General features: G+C 37.8%; 1 protein-coding gene across 1 annotated transcript in view; it reads right to left on the reverse strand.

Annotated features, from left to right (window-relative positions):
- Positions 1-19,804, reverse strand: part of LOC121874330 (dmX-like protein 2) — a 50,852-nt gene that overhangs the window by 4,486 nt on the left and 26,562 nt on the right. Inside the window, exons 41-58 of the mRNA XM_042378453.1 lie at positions 18,611-18,778; positions 17,871-18,103; positions 17,199-17,371; positions 16,663-16,802; positions 15,736-15,977; positions 15,097-15,330; positions 14,598-14,708; positions 13,724-13,853; positions 11,761-11,959; positions 10,741-10,880; positions 10,168-10,367; positions 9,847-9,971; positions 9,382-9,464; positions 8,715-8,806; positions 3,405-3,497; positions 1,232-1,292; positions 626-834; positions 172-316 (exon numbers count right to left, since the gene is read on the reverse strand). Of these exons, the coding sequence (XP_042234387.1) occupies positions 172-316; positions 626-834; positions 1,232-1,292; positions 3,405-3,497; positions 8,715-8,806; positions 9,382-9,464; positions 9,847-9,971; positions 10,168-10,367; positions 10,741-10,880; positions 11,761-11,959; positions 13,724-13,853; positions 14,598-14,708; positions 15,097-15,330; positions 15,736-15,977; positions 16,663-16,802; positions 17,199-17,371; positions 17,871-18,103; positions 18,611-18,778 (2,778 nt within the window). The remainder of the gene's footprint in view (positions 1-171; positions 317-625; positions 835-1,231; positions 1,293-3,404; positions 3,498-8,714; positions 8,807-9,381; positions 9,465-9,846; positions 9,972-10,167; positions 10,368-10,740; positions 10,881-11,760; positions 11,960-13,723; positions 13,854-14,597; positions 14,709-15,096; positions 15,331-15,735; positions 15,978-16,662; positions 16,803-17,198; positions 17,372-17,870; positions 18,104-18,610; positions 18,779-19,804) is intronic.

The following is a 19,804-nucleotide window of genomic DNA, read 5'->3' on the forward strand; positions in this document are numbered from 1 at the left end:
ATTATAAATGTCAAAACTTAAAAAACAAAAGTTTGTTAAATCATTACACGAGATTGCCTTGAAGGCTTTCCATTTAACAAGAAAATTCTGTTATACAATAGGATGTCAGTAAATACATGCAGTAGGACAAAGTGGTCATAGAGAAGTGAAAATGAACGCTTCAGCACTTACATACAACATTAGCCTTCCTCTGTGGCAACAACGTGTCCCACAGCGCTACGTTGCGGTGTTCGGAAGACTGTCCCGCTGTGGCCAGGAGGCTCGATGACCCCACAAATACGAAGTCACTTCCATGTTTGTTGTGGCACTGGTGGTTCTGGTGTTAACAACCAAGAAAAACAATTAATTAGCTGGCATTTAGAACTGTTCAACTGCTGCTGGATAGTGTGTTAATGATGATGAAGTTTATAATGTAAGGATAACTGGTTTATATCTGCTACATCAGTCATGGGCTTAACAGTGCTTTACTAAAACAACTCAGCTCAAAGAAGCAAAACCTAACCTAATCTAACCTAACTTGTCCTGTCCTCTCCTAATTTAATCTAAAGAGAAAAAATGCTGTAACAGCTTTATTAAACAAATCAATTCAAAAGAACAAAAGCAGAGTAAATAAGGTATTACTTACATAAAATGGTTTGTTGACCTGTGATGCCAGACCCAGCTGGTAGAGGGACAAGTTTCCGTCGCCGTCAATGACACCAAACTTGTTACCTTGCTGGTTGAACTGTACTCGGGCCACCTTGGCAAATGTGCCGCCGGGTCGAGGTCGAGCAACCACTGCACTGTGGTGCCACTCACGCACGACCACAGATCCGTCCTGACAACCCAACAGATCTGGAATATAACAAATAACATTACAGTATGAATAAAGAAAAAGCTGAAAAGGTTGAAAGATATTTTTTTATTTATGCTGTTCTGTGAAACACAATTAATTACATTCAACTGAGGGAAGGTTAATATATAATGACTCAAATACTATACACTTGATCCCCTTTAGTTTGGACTTCATATTAATTCAGATAATATTGCTGATGTTAAACTACTCGGCTATTTTTCAACATAAAGACCTAGATGTACAGATGTGCTCAGCAAATTTGGACCCTTCAATTCTTTCTCTCTTTCACATTTCTTTCTTTGTCTCTTCCCAAATGTCTCTCAGAAACAACTTCTCACTGTACACTGAATAAAAGGTACTGTACAATTTACAGTAAAACAAACCCTAGTAACTTACACAGCGGCAGGACAGGATGAGATGTCATGCGACGCGTTCCTTCCACACGATGACTCAGCAACTGGAGAATATGAACAAGAGGCATGATGATCCTATAAGACCTGCACCCTGCACTTGTAATCACACAGGGACGAAATCTAACCAAGATATACAGACAGACAGAAAGAATTGGTTGTCTGATGAGTTGGCAATAGTTAAAATAATATCAGAGGAAGACCCTATTGAAATTTTGAGCTTGTAAAGGAAGTACATTGTGATATTTTAAGCTTGCAACTACTTGCATGTGCGTGCTGGTGCAATAAATAGAGTATGGAAATAATACCACAGGAAGTACAGTAGTGAACTTTTGAGCTTGTATTTACTGTACTATTTGCATATACGTGCTTGTGCAACAGAATACACTACATGTAAAAGCTATATTTACACTACATTATTCTTACTTCAAGCTGCTGTAAAACTGTATCATAACTGAAATACTAGTGACTGCAGTTACATGTGAGATGGATGAAAAAATTACATAATCATACGTAAAATATACAATACAAATAAAATCATTCACTACCTCTGCAGCTGTGTTGTGTACTGGATGCAAAAGAACAACCGTTAATTTTCTGAACAATTTATATAAAAACAAACATAGCATCAGAACAGTTAAAAGTATACACAGTAAAACCTCTCTAAGTTGTAAGATCACTAAGGTAAAATTTATATATGAATAGCTGTATTTTTATTTGGTTTGTGACTTAAGAGTAAAATACAGAATTAGTGTTGTTGTTATGTGGACTAGCGTGTCCACAAAACTGCCATACCCTCAACACCAAGCGACCTGAGGGAGGTTTTACTGTACTACGAGGCTTTATATGCGACTTTCTCTGACATCTGTGTATTATTTTATGTAGAAAAAGCTAAAATACCACAAAGTTAATATTAGAAGAGCAACTTAATATATACTGTATTATGGTGTATAGTAAGCCATAGCAAGAGAGATTTAAGGTGTACTGTAGTGTATATTAACTCACAGTAAAATATTTCCAGCTATATTATCGTACACCTCACCTCCTTCAACTACAACAATGGTGAACGTTTAAATTTTCATTACTTATGCGATGAAAAATTAATAATCGATACTGAATTTCAGTTAGATTTCGCCAATTCACATTATTGGCCGATACGTATTTCTGAAGATGACAAGATGACAAGGAGACGGTGCCGTTCTTCAGGGAGTTTGCTCTTATTATAAACATTAAAACCAGGTATTATTAGTTAGTTAGTAAGTTAATAAGAAGCTCTGTACTGTACTGTATATGATGCACTATACTCCACACCCACAAACTTATATAAGAGAATTTGGGTTACTTTCCAGAACTCCAAGGAATGATGAATATACATGGGGGTATTTCGTGTAGTATTGACTCAAATGTAATCATGACTTTAGGCGTCCATAACTAGATACTGCATTGTCAAGATTATAGAATGAATGATTCTTTTACTGTAACTTCCCTTCTTAGGTTTAGCAGATTGTAAAAAAAAAGAGACAAAATATGACTATCAGCTTCAATTTTCACAAGAGTTTTCAGACCTGGGACCTGAGCCTATATACAAATTATCAGAGACTGTGATCTTGTTCCTGCAGTTCCCAATTCACCAATGCAAATATCCCACAAGCTTGTGCACAGTTCACGGAGGTCGGGGTGTAACTGTAATTATCGATTTTCTAAAAAAAAAAAAAAAAAAATGAGCATAATAAATAGCAAAAGATTAGTGAAGGATGCTGAGAAAATTATTAACTTCATTCTATTTAATGTGCATTTTAGATTCTGATACAAATGAAATAAAAATAAGAAGACAAAACAGAGTATTCATCAACATACAGTAGTATTTATAAACACAAGAGACAAGTACTGTATTAAACTGCAGTACTGTACAACACATTACACAACAAATAACACACAACAGCTATTTAACAGGAGATGTACAGTATTCCAGCTTATTTTTCCTCTGAGTACTAGAGTAATGTGAACAGTGTAGTATCAGAAATATTATGCTATGTGTTTAAGGTCTAAATAAGTACTGTACTGACATCTTCTGTAATATTTACTAAACCATAAAACAGATACACAACACAACCATAAGGAGAAGTGTCTGTTGTGAGAGACAAAATAGCTTTCCTCACCGGCTTCAGGCAATGGCGACTGCGTTCCCATACGAAGCGACAGAAACGAGGGTTGTTTGAGCCGGGGAAATTTACCCCTTTGAACTCCTTCAACTGAGCCGCAGTAATGAAACAACACAGCTCAGTACATAACAATACTAACAGTCTACGTTGATAACACACATCAGCACATAATACTAACAGTCTCTGATGATTAAATGATCAGACTTCTGACGTCAATAATGTCTATGTCATGTTAAAATATGTTCAGTAAGAGGAATGTGTGGGAAAAGGAGGTAGAGTATCTCATTAGCACGGCCTTATGGCAGTATACAGGTATAAACATCTCCCCTGCCAAATAATAATGGACTCACTGTTGTTACTAAACATTGTCAGGAGAACTAACAACTAAGGAATTAATATAAAATGTGATTTTATGAGCAACTGGCACAATGTAAAATGGGTATTGGTTTATTAACAAAAAAACAAGAGAGAGATTCAGCAATTAATCTGTCCGAGTTGTGTCAGTCTTGTTCATGAATGTCAGTTGTTACTGACTCACACTTATTGATTGACAAAGAAGAACTCTCAATATTTTTCTCATTCTAAATGTGTATCAGTATTTCATTTCTGTTAACCACATACATACTGTACTTTATCAAACTAAAACATGACATAACACAATGGTGTCCCCATTTTACTATTGAGCCAGACTAGACAGCTCACATATTACCCCCAAACAACAACAGCAAGTCTATGAACCTGAAGACATCCTAAAAAATGCCAACTAGAAATGATCAATCAGTTAGAACCACCCTCCTAGTACAGTATAATGAGGTCTCTGAAAAGAGCTCTTTACACACAACAGTCACCATCTACAGCACAGTACAAGACTATGAGTCTTAGTGTCACACCAGCCTGTCACTCAGCTCACCCATAAGCTTCAACTCTCAGTTGTAGACAACTTCAACCAAAAATTTTACAAAAAAAAGCATAACTTGTGGTACACACCACAGCAAAGTCCCAGGAACCATTAAACTAACTAACACCTGCAGGAAATACTAAATAGAGGAAAACTCTGAGTTATGACGGGAATGTGTCAGCCAACAGCCTTCTTAAGTTGCATTATCATATCTTGGATCTATAATATTAAATCACTGAAGATGTGTTCCTGGAGACAGAACTACAGTACAAACAACATCCAACCAATACAACATTAGTCCACAAAATAAGAGTAAATAACACAGTATACGTACATGTAATATTAACAAATACAGGTACAGTACTGTCCCCGGGTAATGAATGGGTTGGGTTCCAAATTTGGTCGGTAATTCATCACCCATAACACCATTTCCCATTGACACAAACAGTGGTTACATTCCCAAGCTCGCCCACAAAAAACTATTTAACTCAAACTTAAACTGAAATATTTATATGATCAGTGTGACAGAGTAGCAAATGCCTGACTGAAGTGACATTACGATACAGATGTACACACGGACGACGTGGTAGGATTACTCGGTTCCTTTACAGACGATTTGACGAGTGAAGACATGATTTGACTAAAGAATATAAAGCTGCCAACCTTAAAAGAAACTGAGGATGAGTCCCCACTAGTATCACCTCACCTTCACCACCATCACAACCTCTCACTATCACCACCACCACTACCATCAGCAAAACCACCTAATCATTGTCACAGATTCAATATATTTTCTTTAAAGCAAACATATTTTATTATTATTATTCATGTTTGTACTTTATATGCTTAGTACCTATATTACTGAAGTACCGTATTATTACTGTATTATTATTATTATTATTATTATTGTATTACGTTTTGAAATGGAAGTTATATACTTTTAGGTAAGAAGAAGGTTTGAGATTTACCGAATATATCTACTTAGCCAGTGAACGATTCAGTATTGTTTAGGAAGTGTATGATGCCTACGTTATTGCTTGAGATTTCTTGGACATAATCACAGTTAGGAGTCATTTTTGTGCAGAACAAAACCTAGTCTCAATGGCTCCTGTTCAGCTATCATAATATTTTTCTCACAGCCTAATACAAAGACAGAGTAAATGACAAAGTTAAATCCTCTAAAAACTTAAAATAAAAAGCATAAATAACTCTCACTATATTACAGCATATGATAAATACCTCTTTAATCAAACCCTGAGTAATCAATTAAGGAAGTGGTCTTGGTACCCCAGTATATCATTCACACGTTTGCTGGCTGACTGAACTTCTTGTAGTAACTCCCACATCAACACTGAAGGTACTAGACAGTTATGGTAGATTGGCAATGAGAGAAATATACAGGAAATAGTGACTGAGAGCGTTGATTATCAAACTCATGTGAGATAATTTTGTTATCAATCTACTATATATATGCACACACACACACAAAGACCCCTCACATACCCATTCACATCCACCCTGCCCCACAAAAATATACACACACACACACACACACACACACACCAACCCACACCTGCCATTTCTATGTCCACTTCTCTGGGATACACACGGAATAAAAACACAAAAGATAACGTCAAATGCCAAGCCACGAGCCAACGCAGGAGTCTTAACTTAAAGCTTGTGAGTCTCAAGTAAGGAAACAGCAGCTGTGTGTGACAAAAAGCTTCAAACACGTGATACAAAACAACAATAAGTAAATATTGTACATTTATAAGAAGCTGGTGGGATGCAGGCACACACATACAAAAAGAACTGAAGAGTAATAAAGTTACCATATTTTTAATAACCTATTTTGGGATCATGTTTAGATTAAGCACTGCAGCTAAGTTCACATGATGAATAAACACCCTAATACTAACCTAACCAAACCAAACAAAATCTAACTTAACATAACCTAATCTAACTTAACCAAACCTAACTCAACATAACCTAACCTAAACTAACATGACAGGGGTGTTGGTGGTACTGTATGGTGGAAACACATGTATCTCTCAAGGGTTTGTGTCCTGCTCGGCCCAGACACACGTGAGAAGGGTGTTATCAAGTGCGACCTTCACTACCAAACACCACAGGTTTCCCAGTCTCCAGTTTCCTCCTGTACTAACGCTGGATAGACCAACAACCCAAATGGCTAGCAAGCTGATAACTGGTGAAATGATAAATGATAAAAAAAAATAACCTAACCTAACCTAACCCCTTCCCCGGGTAGCATTAGGATGTTTAATCATCAGAGGTGAATTAAACTGGGGTGCCTAAACTTCAAGTGATCCCTCTATTTTAGTCATACACTCACGTTGGAGGCAAATGTTTGCATAATAAATCATTCAAATTGATAACACAGCCAAGATGGCGGCCAGCTTATTAGTGGAGTTGGTCTAATATTAGTAACAAAGATTATTCATTCATATTTAACCTGAAGTCACCCATTACTGTATACATGAGCTGAAGTTATCATGTGTATGTATGTCAGGTGAAGAAAACATTCTATGTAAATTAAAGTTATCTACGTAAGTTGAAGCTAAGATTTACACACAGGTTGAAGCTGTCATTTACACACTGGATGAAGCTATCATTTACAGTATACACAGGTTAAAGCTATCATCTATACACACATTAAATCTATCATACAACATCTCACCCTGGTAGGCTGACAGTACATAGATCAAGATATGTCTCCCCTGCCACTTAACCAGACTCTCCCAGCAGGCAGGAACCAACTCAGCCTACCCTGGGATTAAACAATGGTGGGCTATGACGGCATCTGAATTTGGGTTCACTTCAGATAAAGTAAGTTTTGTGGCCGTTTACCATCATACAAGGAAAGTTTTATTACCGGATATCAATTCTACCACCGACCCGCTTACACATAGTGAGAACTGGTCATTATGTGTAAGACTCCCAGTTCCCTCTTAGCTGGCAAGGAAGGGGCGTTACTCCCTGAGGTAGTCAAAGATGACCCGCCTGCCTATACAGAGACATTCTTACTCTAGATCAGCCTGAGGGACACAATGACTAAGGTATCACCAACTACTAAAGGAGGGAAACACCTGAAGGACGATGACACAACACCCACAGCAGCTTCTACTACATATAAAAACTATTCAAGGACAAAGTAGAGAAAATGCCTCCGATTTTCTTAAATAACCCTGACCAATTCTACCTACTTAATGATAAATTGTTTCAGAATTGCATAAAAAAAGGTAGATATATTTAAAAGTTTTCAGTAAAGTAACCTGAGCTGATGAAAGGAAAACAATAATGCTGAATATTTAAAAGAAAGTTCATATCATCTTGTCTTGCTTCTGTCATGATCAATTTGGTGGCAAGACCTGTCTTCCCTGAAGCTGATGTATAGTCGCAAATGAGACTTAAAAACATGGCAATAAGACTCGAAGAAGAAAGGTATTGTAGGAGTGTAATAAAATGCACGAGTATCCCCTCCTCTGTATCCTTCACTATGTACACTAAGAAGAGCACATGGAAGACAGTAAACCACCACAAACAATATATACCAGTACAGAAAATATATTAATCCTCTCGCACCTCTACAGCTCCCCCCCCCCACCACACAACCCCATGGTCTACAGGTCAATGAAAAGTATCAAATCATTACACTCAATATATTATCTCTTATTAACCACAAAAATTCTTAGAACAAATCCTGAATGTTTTATGATATACTACTACTATGGTTAACTGCTCAAGGGATTAGTCAAAGAAGTGGTTCATATTCACACAGTAATATTAGATACACGTCAACCACACATACGTAACAAGGCACTTTAAAATAGTTAAGGTTTTTTTAAGGCACCTCTTTTGTCTTTCTTCAGAACTGTTAAGTGTATCAAGATGAAATTAGTAATAGGATCTGAAAGGTATATAGTACAGTAATATATTTGTAGGAAGAAACTCTGATATTCCTGAGTTAAAACATTCACTCCTTGTCCTAATGCAAAATACAGCTATCCCTCGAGTTACGGAATTTTGAGTATACTTTTCTCTCAGAATTGGAATATAAGGGACTGAACTAGTTAATTACATCCCGAATAACACAACAACACCAAAAAAGCACCCGGGAAACTGATAGTTAGCACGTAATTAGCATTGAAAGATGTCATTTAAATCTTCTAAGCATCATTATGTCTGCTCAGTACCCCGAAATCGAACCGTGGATCACATATTCAGAATCAAAGGTACGGAATTTCAAGTTACGGGATTCCAAATTAAGGACAACTTTCCAGTAACGTAGCTCATCTGTAACTCAAGGGATACCCGTAAAAACAATGAATGTGAAGACTTTAAAGCTGTCAACAAATCAAATAACATATCAAAATCTGCATTAAGCTTACCACATTGGTGCCCCTTCCTGTCTGGCCCATTGATGGTCCGCCCATGCCCGAGAAGTTGATGCTTGACGACGATGACAGGTTCCCATCAACAGCTGTGTGACAAGAGTACATCCTGTAGTTAACTGTGGCATCATGAGACTCTCACAAATAACAAACCATTGACTGTTGGGGACTAAGGAGGGTGGTGGAGGCTGTTTTCAGTCCTGTCTCTCTGTCTATCCCCGAAGTAACTCAAGAACGTGTAAGTGAATCTACATCAGCCTTGGAACCTTTGATCAAGATGTGATCTGTAACTTCAGTTTAATGGTAAGAGTGTGAATGGAGTGGAATTTGAAGAGGGAGATCAATTCACATATATTTGTGGGGTCCTTTATTTTAATAAGTTATAAATAATGTGAAAACAGATAGAGAGAGAATCTACTGTTGTAAATTTTAGCAACTATGGTGAAAGTTTCTGGATAGAATTGGTTCAAAAAGTTTGGAGAGTTTGTTCCATTCATCTAATTTTGATGAAAGTTAAAATGATAACAATGAAAATAACATGAGGTATATAGTAGAGTCAAGAGAAATGTCAGGAAAAAATTGTATCAGTATTATATGTCTGTCTTTACTGGAATAGTTTTTTATCAACTTTCCTGATGAAAACCATAATGATAAAAACACTCACCTGTCTTACCAGGATCGAGGACGTTTTTGTCTAATGGTGTGTGTACGACCAGGAAGTTTGATGACGGCACACTGTCCGGCTCTCTGTAACCATTTACATTTGTACTGTACACACAACCCCAAAAAAGTATCTTTAAAATTTTGTGTTAGACAATATGATGCAATGGATGAAGGATTTTGACTTGAGACAACAAGAATCGCAGTGTTCATTTTGAAATTCATCGAACCACTCTGTAAAGATAGTTATTGGAGTGCCTTTCTGTATAAACCAACAGTGACAGCAGGGAAGAAAGGATCATCTCCCTATAAAACAATGGTCAAGAGAGACCCACCACAACAAAGAGACAGCCATCATGCATTTCCTACACTACTTTACTTACTTCATCAAGACTGGACACAATGCATAACAGTTATAAAGGGAACTCTCAACTCACATTAGGTATGTCTATCAACACCTCCAACTTACTTGTTCAGTGACAACACATCCAATTCACATTCATTAGTAAGCCAACTAGGATGGTCTAACAGCAGTGAAACATCCAGCTCCTGTACCTCACGCACAGTTGCAACAGCCATCAAGCCAGCATTCACCTGGAAGAAAAAAATTATTATTACAATACTGGTAATATTTCTTCCTGCGAAAAAGAAAATCCCAGTAACAATTTATAATGGTGAGTGAGCATATAAACCATACTGTATTTGTAGGTATCTAAACTAAATCAACCTGAACCAAGAAAAAAACATTAAGTTAGATAAATTTTCACTTCAAAAATATCCCATAACTCACCTTATTGATACAGAAAGCAGTGATAGAGTCTTGTTCCTTGTGGATGATGCGTACAGGTTCTAGAGACTGAACTGTTGCTTCCGAGGTTGGGCCGCCGTGTTCCGAAGGTTCGTGATGGTTGTCTGCGCCCATCTCTGACCCTCCTTCACCTGTTCCCGAGCCGTCGACGCCCTCACCCGCGTCACTCATTGCATCGTCACCTTGAGAGGTAAATGGAAGATCAGTCCTAAGATCCCATTTATACCTGAAGTAGGAGTGATTAAATTTATGTGTTAATTAAGTCTAGTGGCAGTATACGTACCTAGGATCTCGTGCCCCAACTTGTGACGGATCTAAAATATATCAGGACACCCACTAGAAGGTACCCAAAAAAAGGAAAAAAAAGTGGAACGTTTTAATATGAGCACAAAAAGAAAGTTGCTACACTCTATCCACTCACTGATATCAGTTACAAAACACTCAAGCCTGATCAACCACCCAAGATGTAACTCACCTCAGCAACAAGCCGAGACATATGGTAAAATGAAAACCATAAACCCCTTAGTGTAATGGTTGACAGGCTGCGTCACCTACCATGATCTGAGTGCTGGGTGGGATCGGGTGCAGGTCTCTTGCGGCCAAAGATATACCTCACAAAGACGTCCTGAACCTCCTCCTGCCTTACGAGGTAGTTCCAAAGCCGCTCAACTGACTTGACTCCCTTTTTGTTACGCCTGAATTAAACATGAGGCTTTATTAATTTTACATTTTATTTTAATATTTCTAACTCTTTTAACTGACTTGTTTCTTCACTTCATTATTGGCATCGTTCTGAGTACTACAGTTGGGTGTTACATCCCTAACCCCTTCACTATGGGTACGCCACTTTTAATTTTCTCTTTTCCTAACGCCAGACGATTATATTCGGCAGGAAGGGGCCCCCATACTGGTTTAATAAACTTTACAAGCATATCAGTCTATGTGTCTTTGCATATCAATATATACATGATACAGATACCAGCCTTCCATGTGTATTTTTTACTTTGTTGGGTAATCAGTATGAGTTGGTGGCCATACAGTCATACAGTAATCCATAAATTGATCTGTACCTGTATGTAAATTGTTTTCACTATATATACAAACAGCATGATTGAAAATGGCTCTCTAATTGCTTATTTCATCACATCTTTTATCCTTACATTTACACAGACAATCAAAGGAAGAAACTAAAAGATAAATCTGCCATGAAGTCCTGAATGAAATGAAAACACTTAAGTGATTTCTTATTTCCTTCATATCAGGAGTAATGTGATACTGATTATTTTGCTACCTAATCTAACCTAACCTACCAATGTATATATAATCCAATTTAACTTTGAACTGCCACCAACATTACAGTTTAAGTACAGTAAAGTATGTCGAATAATTATGTAATGGCTGGGGAGGAACTGACCATCCACCAACCGCCCTTTGCTCCCCATACCTCCTCCACCTCTCCCTCTCTCTACAAGAGAAAGAATTAATGTTAAAGTATAAAAAAATATAAGATAAAATAAAGAAGAAAGAGAATATATTACAATGACCACAAACATCAATACAGGGACAAATACTCACACAAAGGGAGTGTTGTGGGTCTCCAGCAGTCCTCGGTATTTCAGAATGGCCGGACCCATGACCTGGGTCTCGGCAAAGCAGCCAGGGATATATTCTGGAGGTGGGCCCTTCTTGCTCTCGATGTGCATCACCAGCGCAGCGAGCCATTGGTCCAGAGTTCGCAAAATGGAATGCAGCAGCGGACTTTGCATTGGTAGTTCTATGTTGACCAGTAGGTTTGGCAAAGTAATAAATACAAGTCTGTAATTTACTATTCTGTGTTATCAATTTCCAAATGTTTACATCGATCGTTGATAAAATGGATGAAAACCAATTTCAAAATATATAAAGGAAACTTCATAGCTATTAAATTATTAACCAAAGAATCAGAATACTCATTACTGCCTCCAAAAGCCAGCTGAGACAACATGATTAATGAACACAGCATAACATTCAAATCAGAACAAAAACCTATGAAATTTCCTCGATATAATGACAACTACAGCAGGCAGGATGTGCAGTCTAGACTATTTGTGCAATATTGCAAGAAAGCGGATGTATATAGGTGGACAAATACAGCCCCGAGTTGATACTACGACCCAATGGTTTAGTCTGGGAAGCTATATGGAATTACTCTACTTAATTTATCAGATCCTGAGCTTAACAAACTTCCTAAAACTGTTAATACATATACATAGCATACATTATTATACATTTCTTAATACAACTGAGCATACACTATTATACATTTCTTTATACAAATGAGTATACAAATTATCTATATTAATTCAAGATGTACAATACAGTATATACAGTTGTGTGGATGTATGTGTGTGTGTGTATATGCATGTGTGTGTCTGTATGTCTGTCAGTTTAGTGTTTTGCCATCCCAAAGCAAAGCAAAATTAGACTAATAACTTTGAACATATTTCACCTAAAAATATTTACACTGAGGGACATGACACTTATGGTGGGACAGGAAGGGAAACTTAAACAATACTAAGAGCCTCATGCAAACAACAATACTTTATAATATAGAACCAAATCTGAGAGGCAAAAATTACTGAATTGTCGATAAATTCACTTTTACAATACACAGTTATACACTTTCACAACCAACATTCACAGTCATACACATTCAAAACATTCAGTTACAGTCAGTCCTCGACTTACGGCGGGGTTAGGGACCGACGACCAGGTCGTAAGTCGAAAATGCGAAAATAATACATAGAAAATCTAAAATGATTGTCTCTTTTTCTTCTCAGCACCACGAGAACTCTCACTTTTATGCATGCCAGCAATTTTAAAGGGAATTACAAACAAAAATTTTGTCCGTACACAGCGCGATCATTAACGGCGGGACTCGAAAATACGTAATTTGAAAAATATTTTATACGAATGCGGTGGTCGTAAGTCGAGTAGGTCGTAAGTCGAGGCGTACCTGTATACACTTTCACAACATCCACAGTTATTCACTTTCATAAGACAAACAGTTATACACTTTCACAACATACACAGTTATACACCAAAGCAATATCTTAAGTGAGGGTAGGGGGAGGGGTAACTTAAGTAATAAAGAAGGAAACACCATTTTCTTAGAAGAACAAAGACGACTTTACCACAAGTAGGAGTGTCATGTTACCTCGGATCCTGATATAAACGCAAGAAATAACCGTGAAGGTGTGATTAGGTTCCAAGATATTACATGCAACTTACTAATCTATGTGTAATCAGAAGGTGATGAGCAACAAAAAACAAAACACCATCAATCATATACAAATCATTTATAGTTTAAACCCAACAAGTACATCATGCACAAAAAAATCAATTAAATTTTCCTTTAACTAAAAATTAATAAATTAGATAAAGCAATGTTAAAAATCTGTTCTACTATTTAGTCAAAGAGAGAGAGAGAGAGAGAGCAGCAGATGCATGTTAGAAGGGTGGCAATAGTGTGATGTGTGTGTACCTTTTTTCCCCTTACCAAGTAACTCCACCCCAGCTACCTCCAGGAACCGTTCGACCACTATCTTGGCTGCTCGTACGGTGGCCAGCCTCAGCAGGCACCAGGAGTACGAGTCTGGGTCACTGTGCTCTGTGTTTTCAGCCAGAACCTAAGGAAGAGTTGATATTAATGTACTTCGGATTCATGAGTCTGAATCTTGGGGTTCGTGGTTCAGGGGGGAGAGGTAAACGGACTTTAGTAGTTGACTGTACAAATATAAGCAAGGAATAAGTCTTCAAAAATATACTTTATTAAAAAAATATATATATATATATATATATATATATATATATATATATATATATATATATATATATATATATATATATATATATATATATATATATATATATATATATATATATATATATATATATATATATATATATATATATATATATATATATATATATATATATATATATATATATATATATATATATATATATATATATATATATATATATATATATATATATATATATATGTTGTTCAAAGGCAAAACTGCAAATAAAAATATGAAATACAAAAAATGTAGGATTGGCTATGAAATCCCACATTATGACTGAACCACGATTTAGGCAACTCTTGTTATGAAACTTAAGTATTTGGTTGTAAGGCCAAGATTATCCCCTAGACCTGAGAGTAATTACTGACACATTAGTCCTTTACCATCACAAACAAGACCCAAAAGAACCATCTCCACAAGCATCAGTTCACCATCGTAAATCAAAACATATTTATCCATTAATCACCAGGTATAAATTGGGAGAGATTGGACGTTTCTCACACATTAAAAAATAAATAAAAATCTCCGTCGCATAAACCGAAACTCTGGATCTTCGCCACTAACCTTGGGCTCCTTGAATACGTCTTCGTCCTCTTCGTAATCAATATCCACTTCCTCGTCGTCGCTGGCGGAGGAGTCGTAATCAATGTTCTCGTACACTGGCGGCAGTACGGGCTGTAAAATGGCAACTCAATACATAACATAATCCTAATAAAGATGATATACAGTTCACTCATGAAAGGATTTTTCTAAAGACTGTAACATCCTCAATCTTTTTATAAGGAATTACCATAACCCAGGAGAGTGATTCATGCATTATCCTCTGACACACATTACAAGCTCAGTACAGGATATTTCACCTGTTCTGTATAATGATAAAAATCTTAACCCAGCAGCCTTAGTCGATGAAGCTCCCAGAAAAATTATTTAAAAAAATCCATCAATCGTTTTTTAAACATGGCTGTTCACTCCTCTGTCTACTTTAGGACAACTCTTACTACCATTAATGAACTCCACTCTTCTCTAAAGTTGTCTCAGAGAATTAAAAACAAACGCAACTCACTTTTTTCATAAGGAGTGAAACAATAGACATTTCTGGAGGTAGAAATTGTTCTCGATATGCTGGCTTGGCCTCCCCATCGCTGGAGGAGCCACGTGGGTCTTGGAAGCCAAGTTGACCGAGGAGCTTCATGTTGAACTTGATGCGGGTCTTCTGGAGGCTCGAGATCGTAGACAGAATCCTTTCTCCGCTGACCGAAGCTCCTCCCATGCCTTCCTTCTCCATTGAGGTCTGGGTCTGAGGAGAGGGGGATTACGTGCTTGTATTTCTACATAAATTTAATTGTTTTTACATTTATGCTGTGATATAACCATTGCTTTTATGTTATGTGACAAATCCAAACTTACATTAACCCATATATATATTTAACATAAGAGTAGTACAAGAAGAATGTTCCTTAACTATCTCCTTTTCCTAACAGCTGATTGGTCATGAGATGCGCTGAGTGAAGGGAATTAATGCAGAAAAAATATACATAAACTAGGTACTGTACTCTACATGCTGTGAGTACTTTCTCACAGCAGGAACACTCACAACAAGGTAACATTATAAATAAACAAAACAGATATTAGCAGAGAGAGTAAATACATGTGTAGGTATTTGGTAACTAATATCCTGAATCTGTGTGTTATACCAACTTACTGGCAAAACATTGGTGATAACTTTGACCAGCTTCTTAACACCTCCACCAAACAACATGGCCCAGTCCTTCTCCGTTACTGCCCGGGCAACAAGACGGTACATGACGTAAGCATCACTCGCTGCCAAGCCGTGCACCAGAAGACTGAGATACACAGCAACAAAAGCTTCGCAAAGGAGTAGGTTCAGCTTAGGGGTGTCTTCATCACGTTCTCGAGCCACCAGAGCCAGGAGAGAAGTCACCCCTGAAAATAACACACTACTGTACTGTATGCTAACACGAAGTAACTGACAATAATACTATACCAGTAATTACACAATAATATCAAAACATTTTATAAACTCATATACCATAAACCACCTCTGGTATCATTGGATAAAATTACAATTTATGAAGTGACTAAATGACATCAATGTTATGCGGCCATTTTCCATACCTGTGTGAGTTAGCCATGATTACCTGAAAGCAGCTCTTCATGGTCGCTTGTAGTCTCTCTTGTCAGGTTCTTAACTCTGATACCATTTAAGAAAATGTTTTTGTAGGTGTCTATAGAGGAGTGTATATTTTCATGCCCTATAACTCACCTTTGACCCCTTCACTACCGGACCCCAGTTTTAATGTTTTATTTGGCTAATGCCAGACGATTTTATTCAGCCCAGAAGTACACAAGGGGTTAATGGACAGTCACACACTACAGTGCCATATGTTTGATCTATGATATACTGTGTTAAATAATAACAACTTGTAAGTCTCAAGTATTCATTGTCAATTTGTCTCCTGCCATACTTCATAAAAGATGAACATGAGGGTGGAGTCTAACAGGCTGGGAGGTAAAATATTGAAGAGGATGAAGTAATGGACTATATCCCTGATGAGTGTGACAACGTGAGTAAGTAAAGTGGTAGAGTAGTGTGTTTTTTATCTCTTACCAGGCCATTTGGCAGGTACAGTGCATACAGTTAATGGTTCATCCTCGTGTGGGGTTCCAGTTCTCAGATCACGGCCAACTAAGTGAGATTCACGGTGAGCGACTGTCACATGCTGTATGTCCACTCCTAGGGCAGCCACTCTGTAGAGGAGAACAAACTTATGTAGTCAATCTTGTGCTGAATCACTCAAGCTTTGTAGACACCGACCTACATAACTACATAGTACAATGATCCACTATCATCATCATTAATGTTCTATGATCATTTCCCATGCTTATTTGGGTTAGCTGTGATTGCCTGATGGCAGTTGTTGGGTAAAACCAGAACAGGACCCCTCCCCCCCCCACCCCACCCATCACCACCACCACCACAAACACAGGGCACCAGCCCAGAAAATATAGAAGAGATGAGGGGATGAGCACAGCTCTGGTGAACCAGCTGCCATCAGGCATGTTGAAGCAAAGTTTTATAACTGGATACCCTTCCTAATGTCAACCCACAGGGTAATCAAAGATGATGAATGTCTCAAACAATACCTGTGCTGAGCTTTGATAGTAAATGTCTCAGAATCACAGAGGGACTGGTAGATACAGGCAGACAAGGCTGCAGCCAAATTGCGCAACACAGCTGCCCGGCACATGATTCGAGCTTCTGACTGAGCAACACCTGTTATCTCCACCAGTGACTGTAGGAGGTCATGTGTACCAGCCTGTGTGGGAGACAAAATTTACAACAATAAACTCAAAATAGAAATTACGTTAGTAAGAGTTAGAAGAGTAAGCTGTGCAGTTTATAAATACATTTCAGTTAAAATCTAGCTAAAGGCAACAACTCTATCAAACCTGTACTTCCACCACACAAACCTAATGAGCCTGTGTTTTATATCTAAATCCCAACTTGTATTTATATTTCTCCTAAACACAAAGTTATAAATATTGTACATCTGCAATGAATGATGCAGGTGTAATCCCTTATGAGGAAACAGGAAATGTGAGAAAACCGTACATTTTCACTGTACCTGGCCAGAGCCAACCAGCCTGGTGACCCACACCCATGTCAAAAAGGTAACAGATACCTCACTGGGTAACAAACAAGAGAGACAACATGCATAATTCTAAGCTAATAGGATTTCTGCTGCTGGATATTCTTTACCAGCACATTAAATCATGGTTATGAAGAAGGCAAGGTAAACCTGTAGCCATAAATACCTGTAAATGGCGAACAGGATCCGACACAACTGTCTTGTTGGAAGCAATGGATGCGGACAACAGTGGTAGTGTGGTGGGGAAGGGCAGTGGTGACAGCAGCTGTTGCTTGCTATTCTCCTGCTGCAGTTCCTGGAGGAGCAATATTAACTCCATTCTGACAGAGGCCAGGCCACCACCACTAGACCCATGCAGGGAACAGTAGCTTAGTAGTGTCCTCAGTAGCTGCTGATTGGCTGAAAGTAAACATATACATTTCCAGATTATGAATACTATATTGTACATCAAACTGATTTTCTACCAAGTTTCAACAAGGAACAGCTCCTACATACATCATGGAGGACTGATATCACATTTTATTACTGAGAGTTGAGTTGAACACATGTCTGGCAATTACAGGACTCAACAATTTACAGCAAACATCCTGTAACAAGGCCTTCATGTGGTGGGGGGATACCCTAGCAGACCATATTCTTACAGGAGTATAGATGAAAGTGACAAAATAGGAAGGAAATCTGTGAGTCCATATTTACTTTTGACTCCACCCATTAAGAGAGAAAAGTTTTGAAGGAGAGAGTAAAAAGAGATATCTATATAGAGTGCAAAGGCATTATACTCGTACCCTGTATTGACCCATTCAGTAAGGAAGCACCACTTTTTATATCATATTTGGCTAACAGCAGACGATTTTATTCAGCTCAAGAGGAAACCCATACACAAAGGGTTAACAATATATAAATTACCCATAAGCCAGCGCTTCCTCCTGGCAGCTCTCTCCATTTTATCTTCAAACTCCAGCTTCTCTTGCTGAATGATCTCGTGCAGCGTGGACGGCTCACTGAGAGGGACAGACGGCATGGGAGTGTGGTCACCGACTTCATCAGCAGGTATGGACTCAACGAGATCATTTTCTGTTGATTAAGATATCTCCTGAGACTAAGTTGTTGACAAAGAATACACAGAATGTGGCTTAGAGCTCTCTGGCCCTTCATGCAGAAAAGCAATTAACAACACCGCGTATCTCAACATTTCAAAGAATATCAATGATGTACAACTGATTAGTGCAACCAATTAAATTCCTCACCTTCAAGCAACACACACACACACACACACACCAATACCTCCATGATATAACAACTAATAAATTTACTATACTCAATAAATTACTTCAGCTTAAATATATCCCTTTCATTTGTTATCACCAAATTGTCTCACTGTGTACTGTACCTAAGACATGACATGATATGATCTTATAGTGTTCAAGTATCTTCAGTCTCATTCAAAACAAGAGAGAGAGAGAGAGAGAGAGAGAGAGAGAGAGAGAGAGAGAAGATGAGAAAAAAGAGGGGCATATGAAAGTTCTAAACATTTTAAATATATACAGGTACAGCCATTATAAAAAACAACAACATTGACTTCTTACACAAAACTACAGAAAAGCTGGATATATTAAACTTTTCCTCCAACACAGTACAATTTATTTCTTTGTTTACCATCAATAATATAAACAGAGGTATTGGTGTATTCCTTATTACATAGAACAATTAAGATGATATTAGTTAAAGCTTTATTTTCTTTGGTAAGTACAGTATGCCACACAAGCAGTGACCCACCAGCCACAATATTCAGTGATCCTAAAAAACCTGTTTACCGAGTTACAATATTCCCTGGATCCAGACTGCCATGCTAAAAACACCGAGTCTGGTTAGATAAAATCAGGAGAGAGCAAGAGGATATATTATGTCACAGGGAGGGATGAGTTAGCCCAGGTATTATTGCATAAACTATTTACTCAGGCAAAAATCCTCCACCAGCAGCATGGACTCACTCCAGCAGAGGTTCCCCCACACCAACTTGGTTCTGTTGTCCACTCAGCCCCTAGTGCCTGCTAAGCCAAATCCTCACTTGTTTGGCCCTCTGATAGTGTTCACTAACAG

This window comes from Homarus americanus, unplaced genomic scaffold (assembly GCF_018991925.1).
Source record: "Homarus americanus isolate GMGI-L3 unplaced genomic scaffold, GMGI_Hamer_2.0 scaffold55640, whole genome shotgun sequence".
Taxonomy (NCBI): domain Eukaryota; kingdom Metazoa; phylum Arthropoda; class Malacostraca; order Decapoda; family Nephropidae; genus Homarus; species Homarus americanus.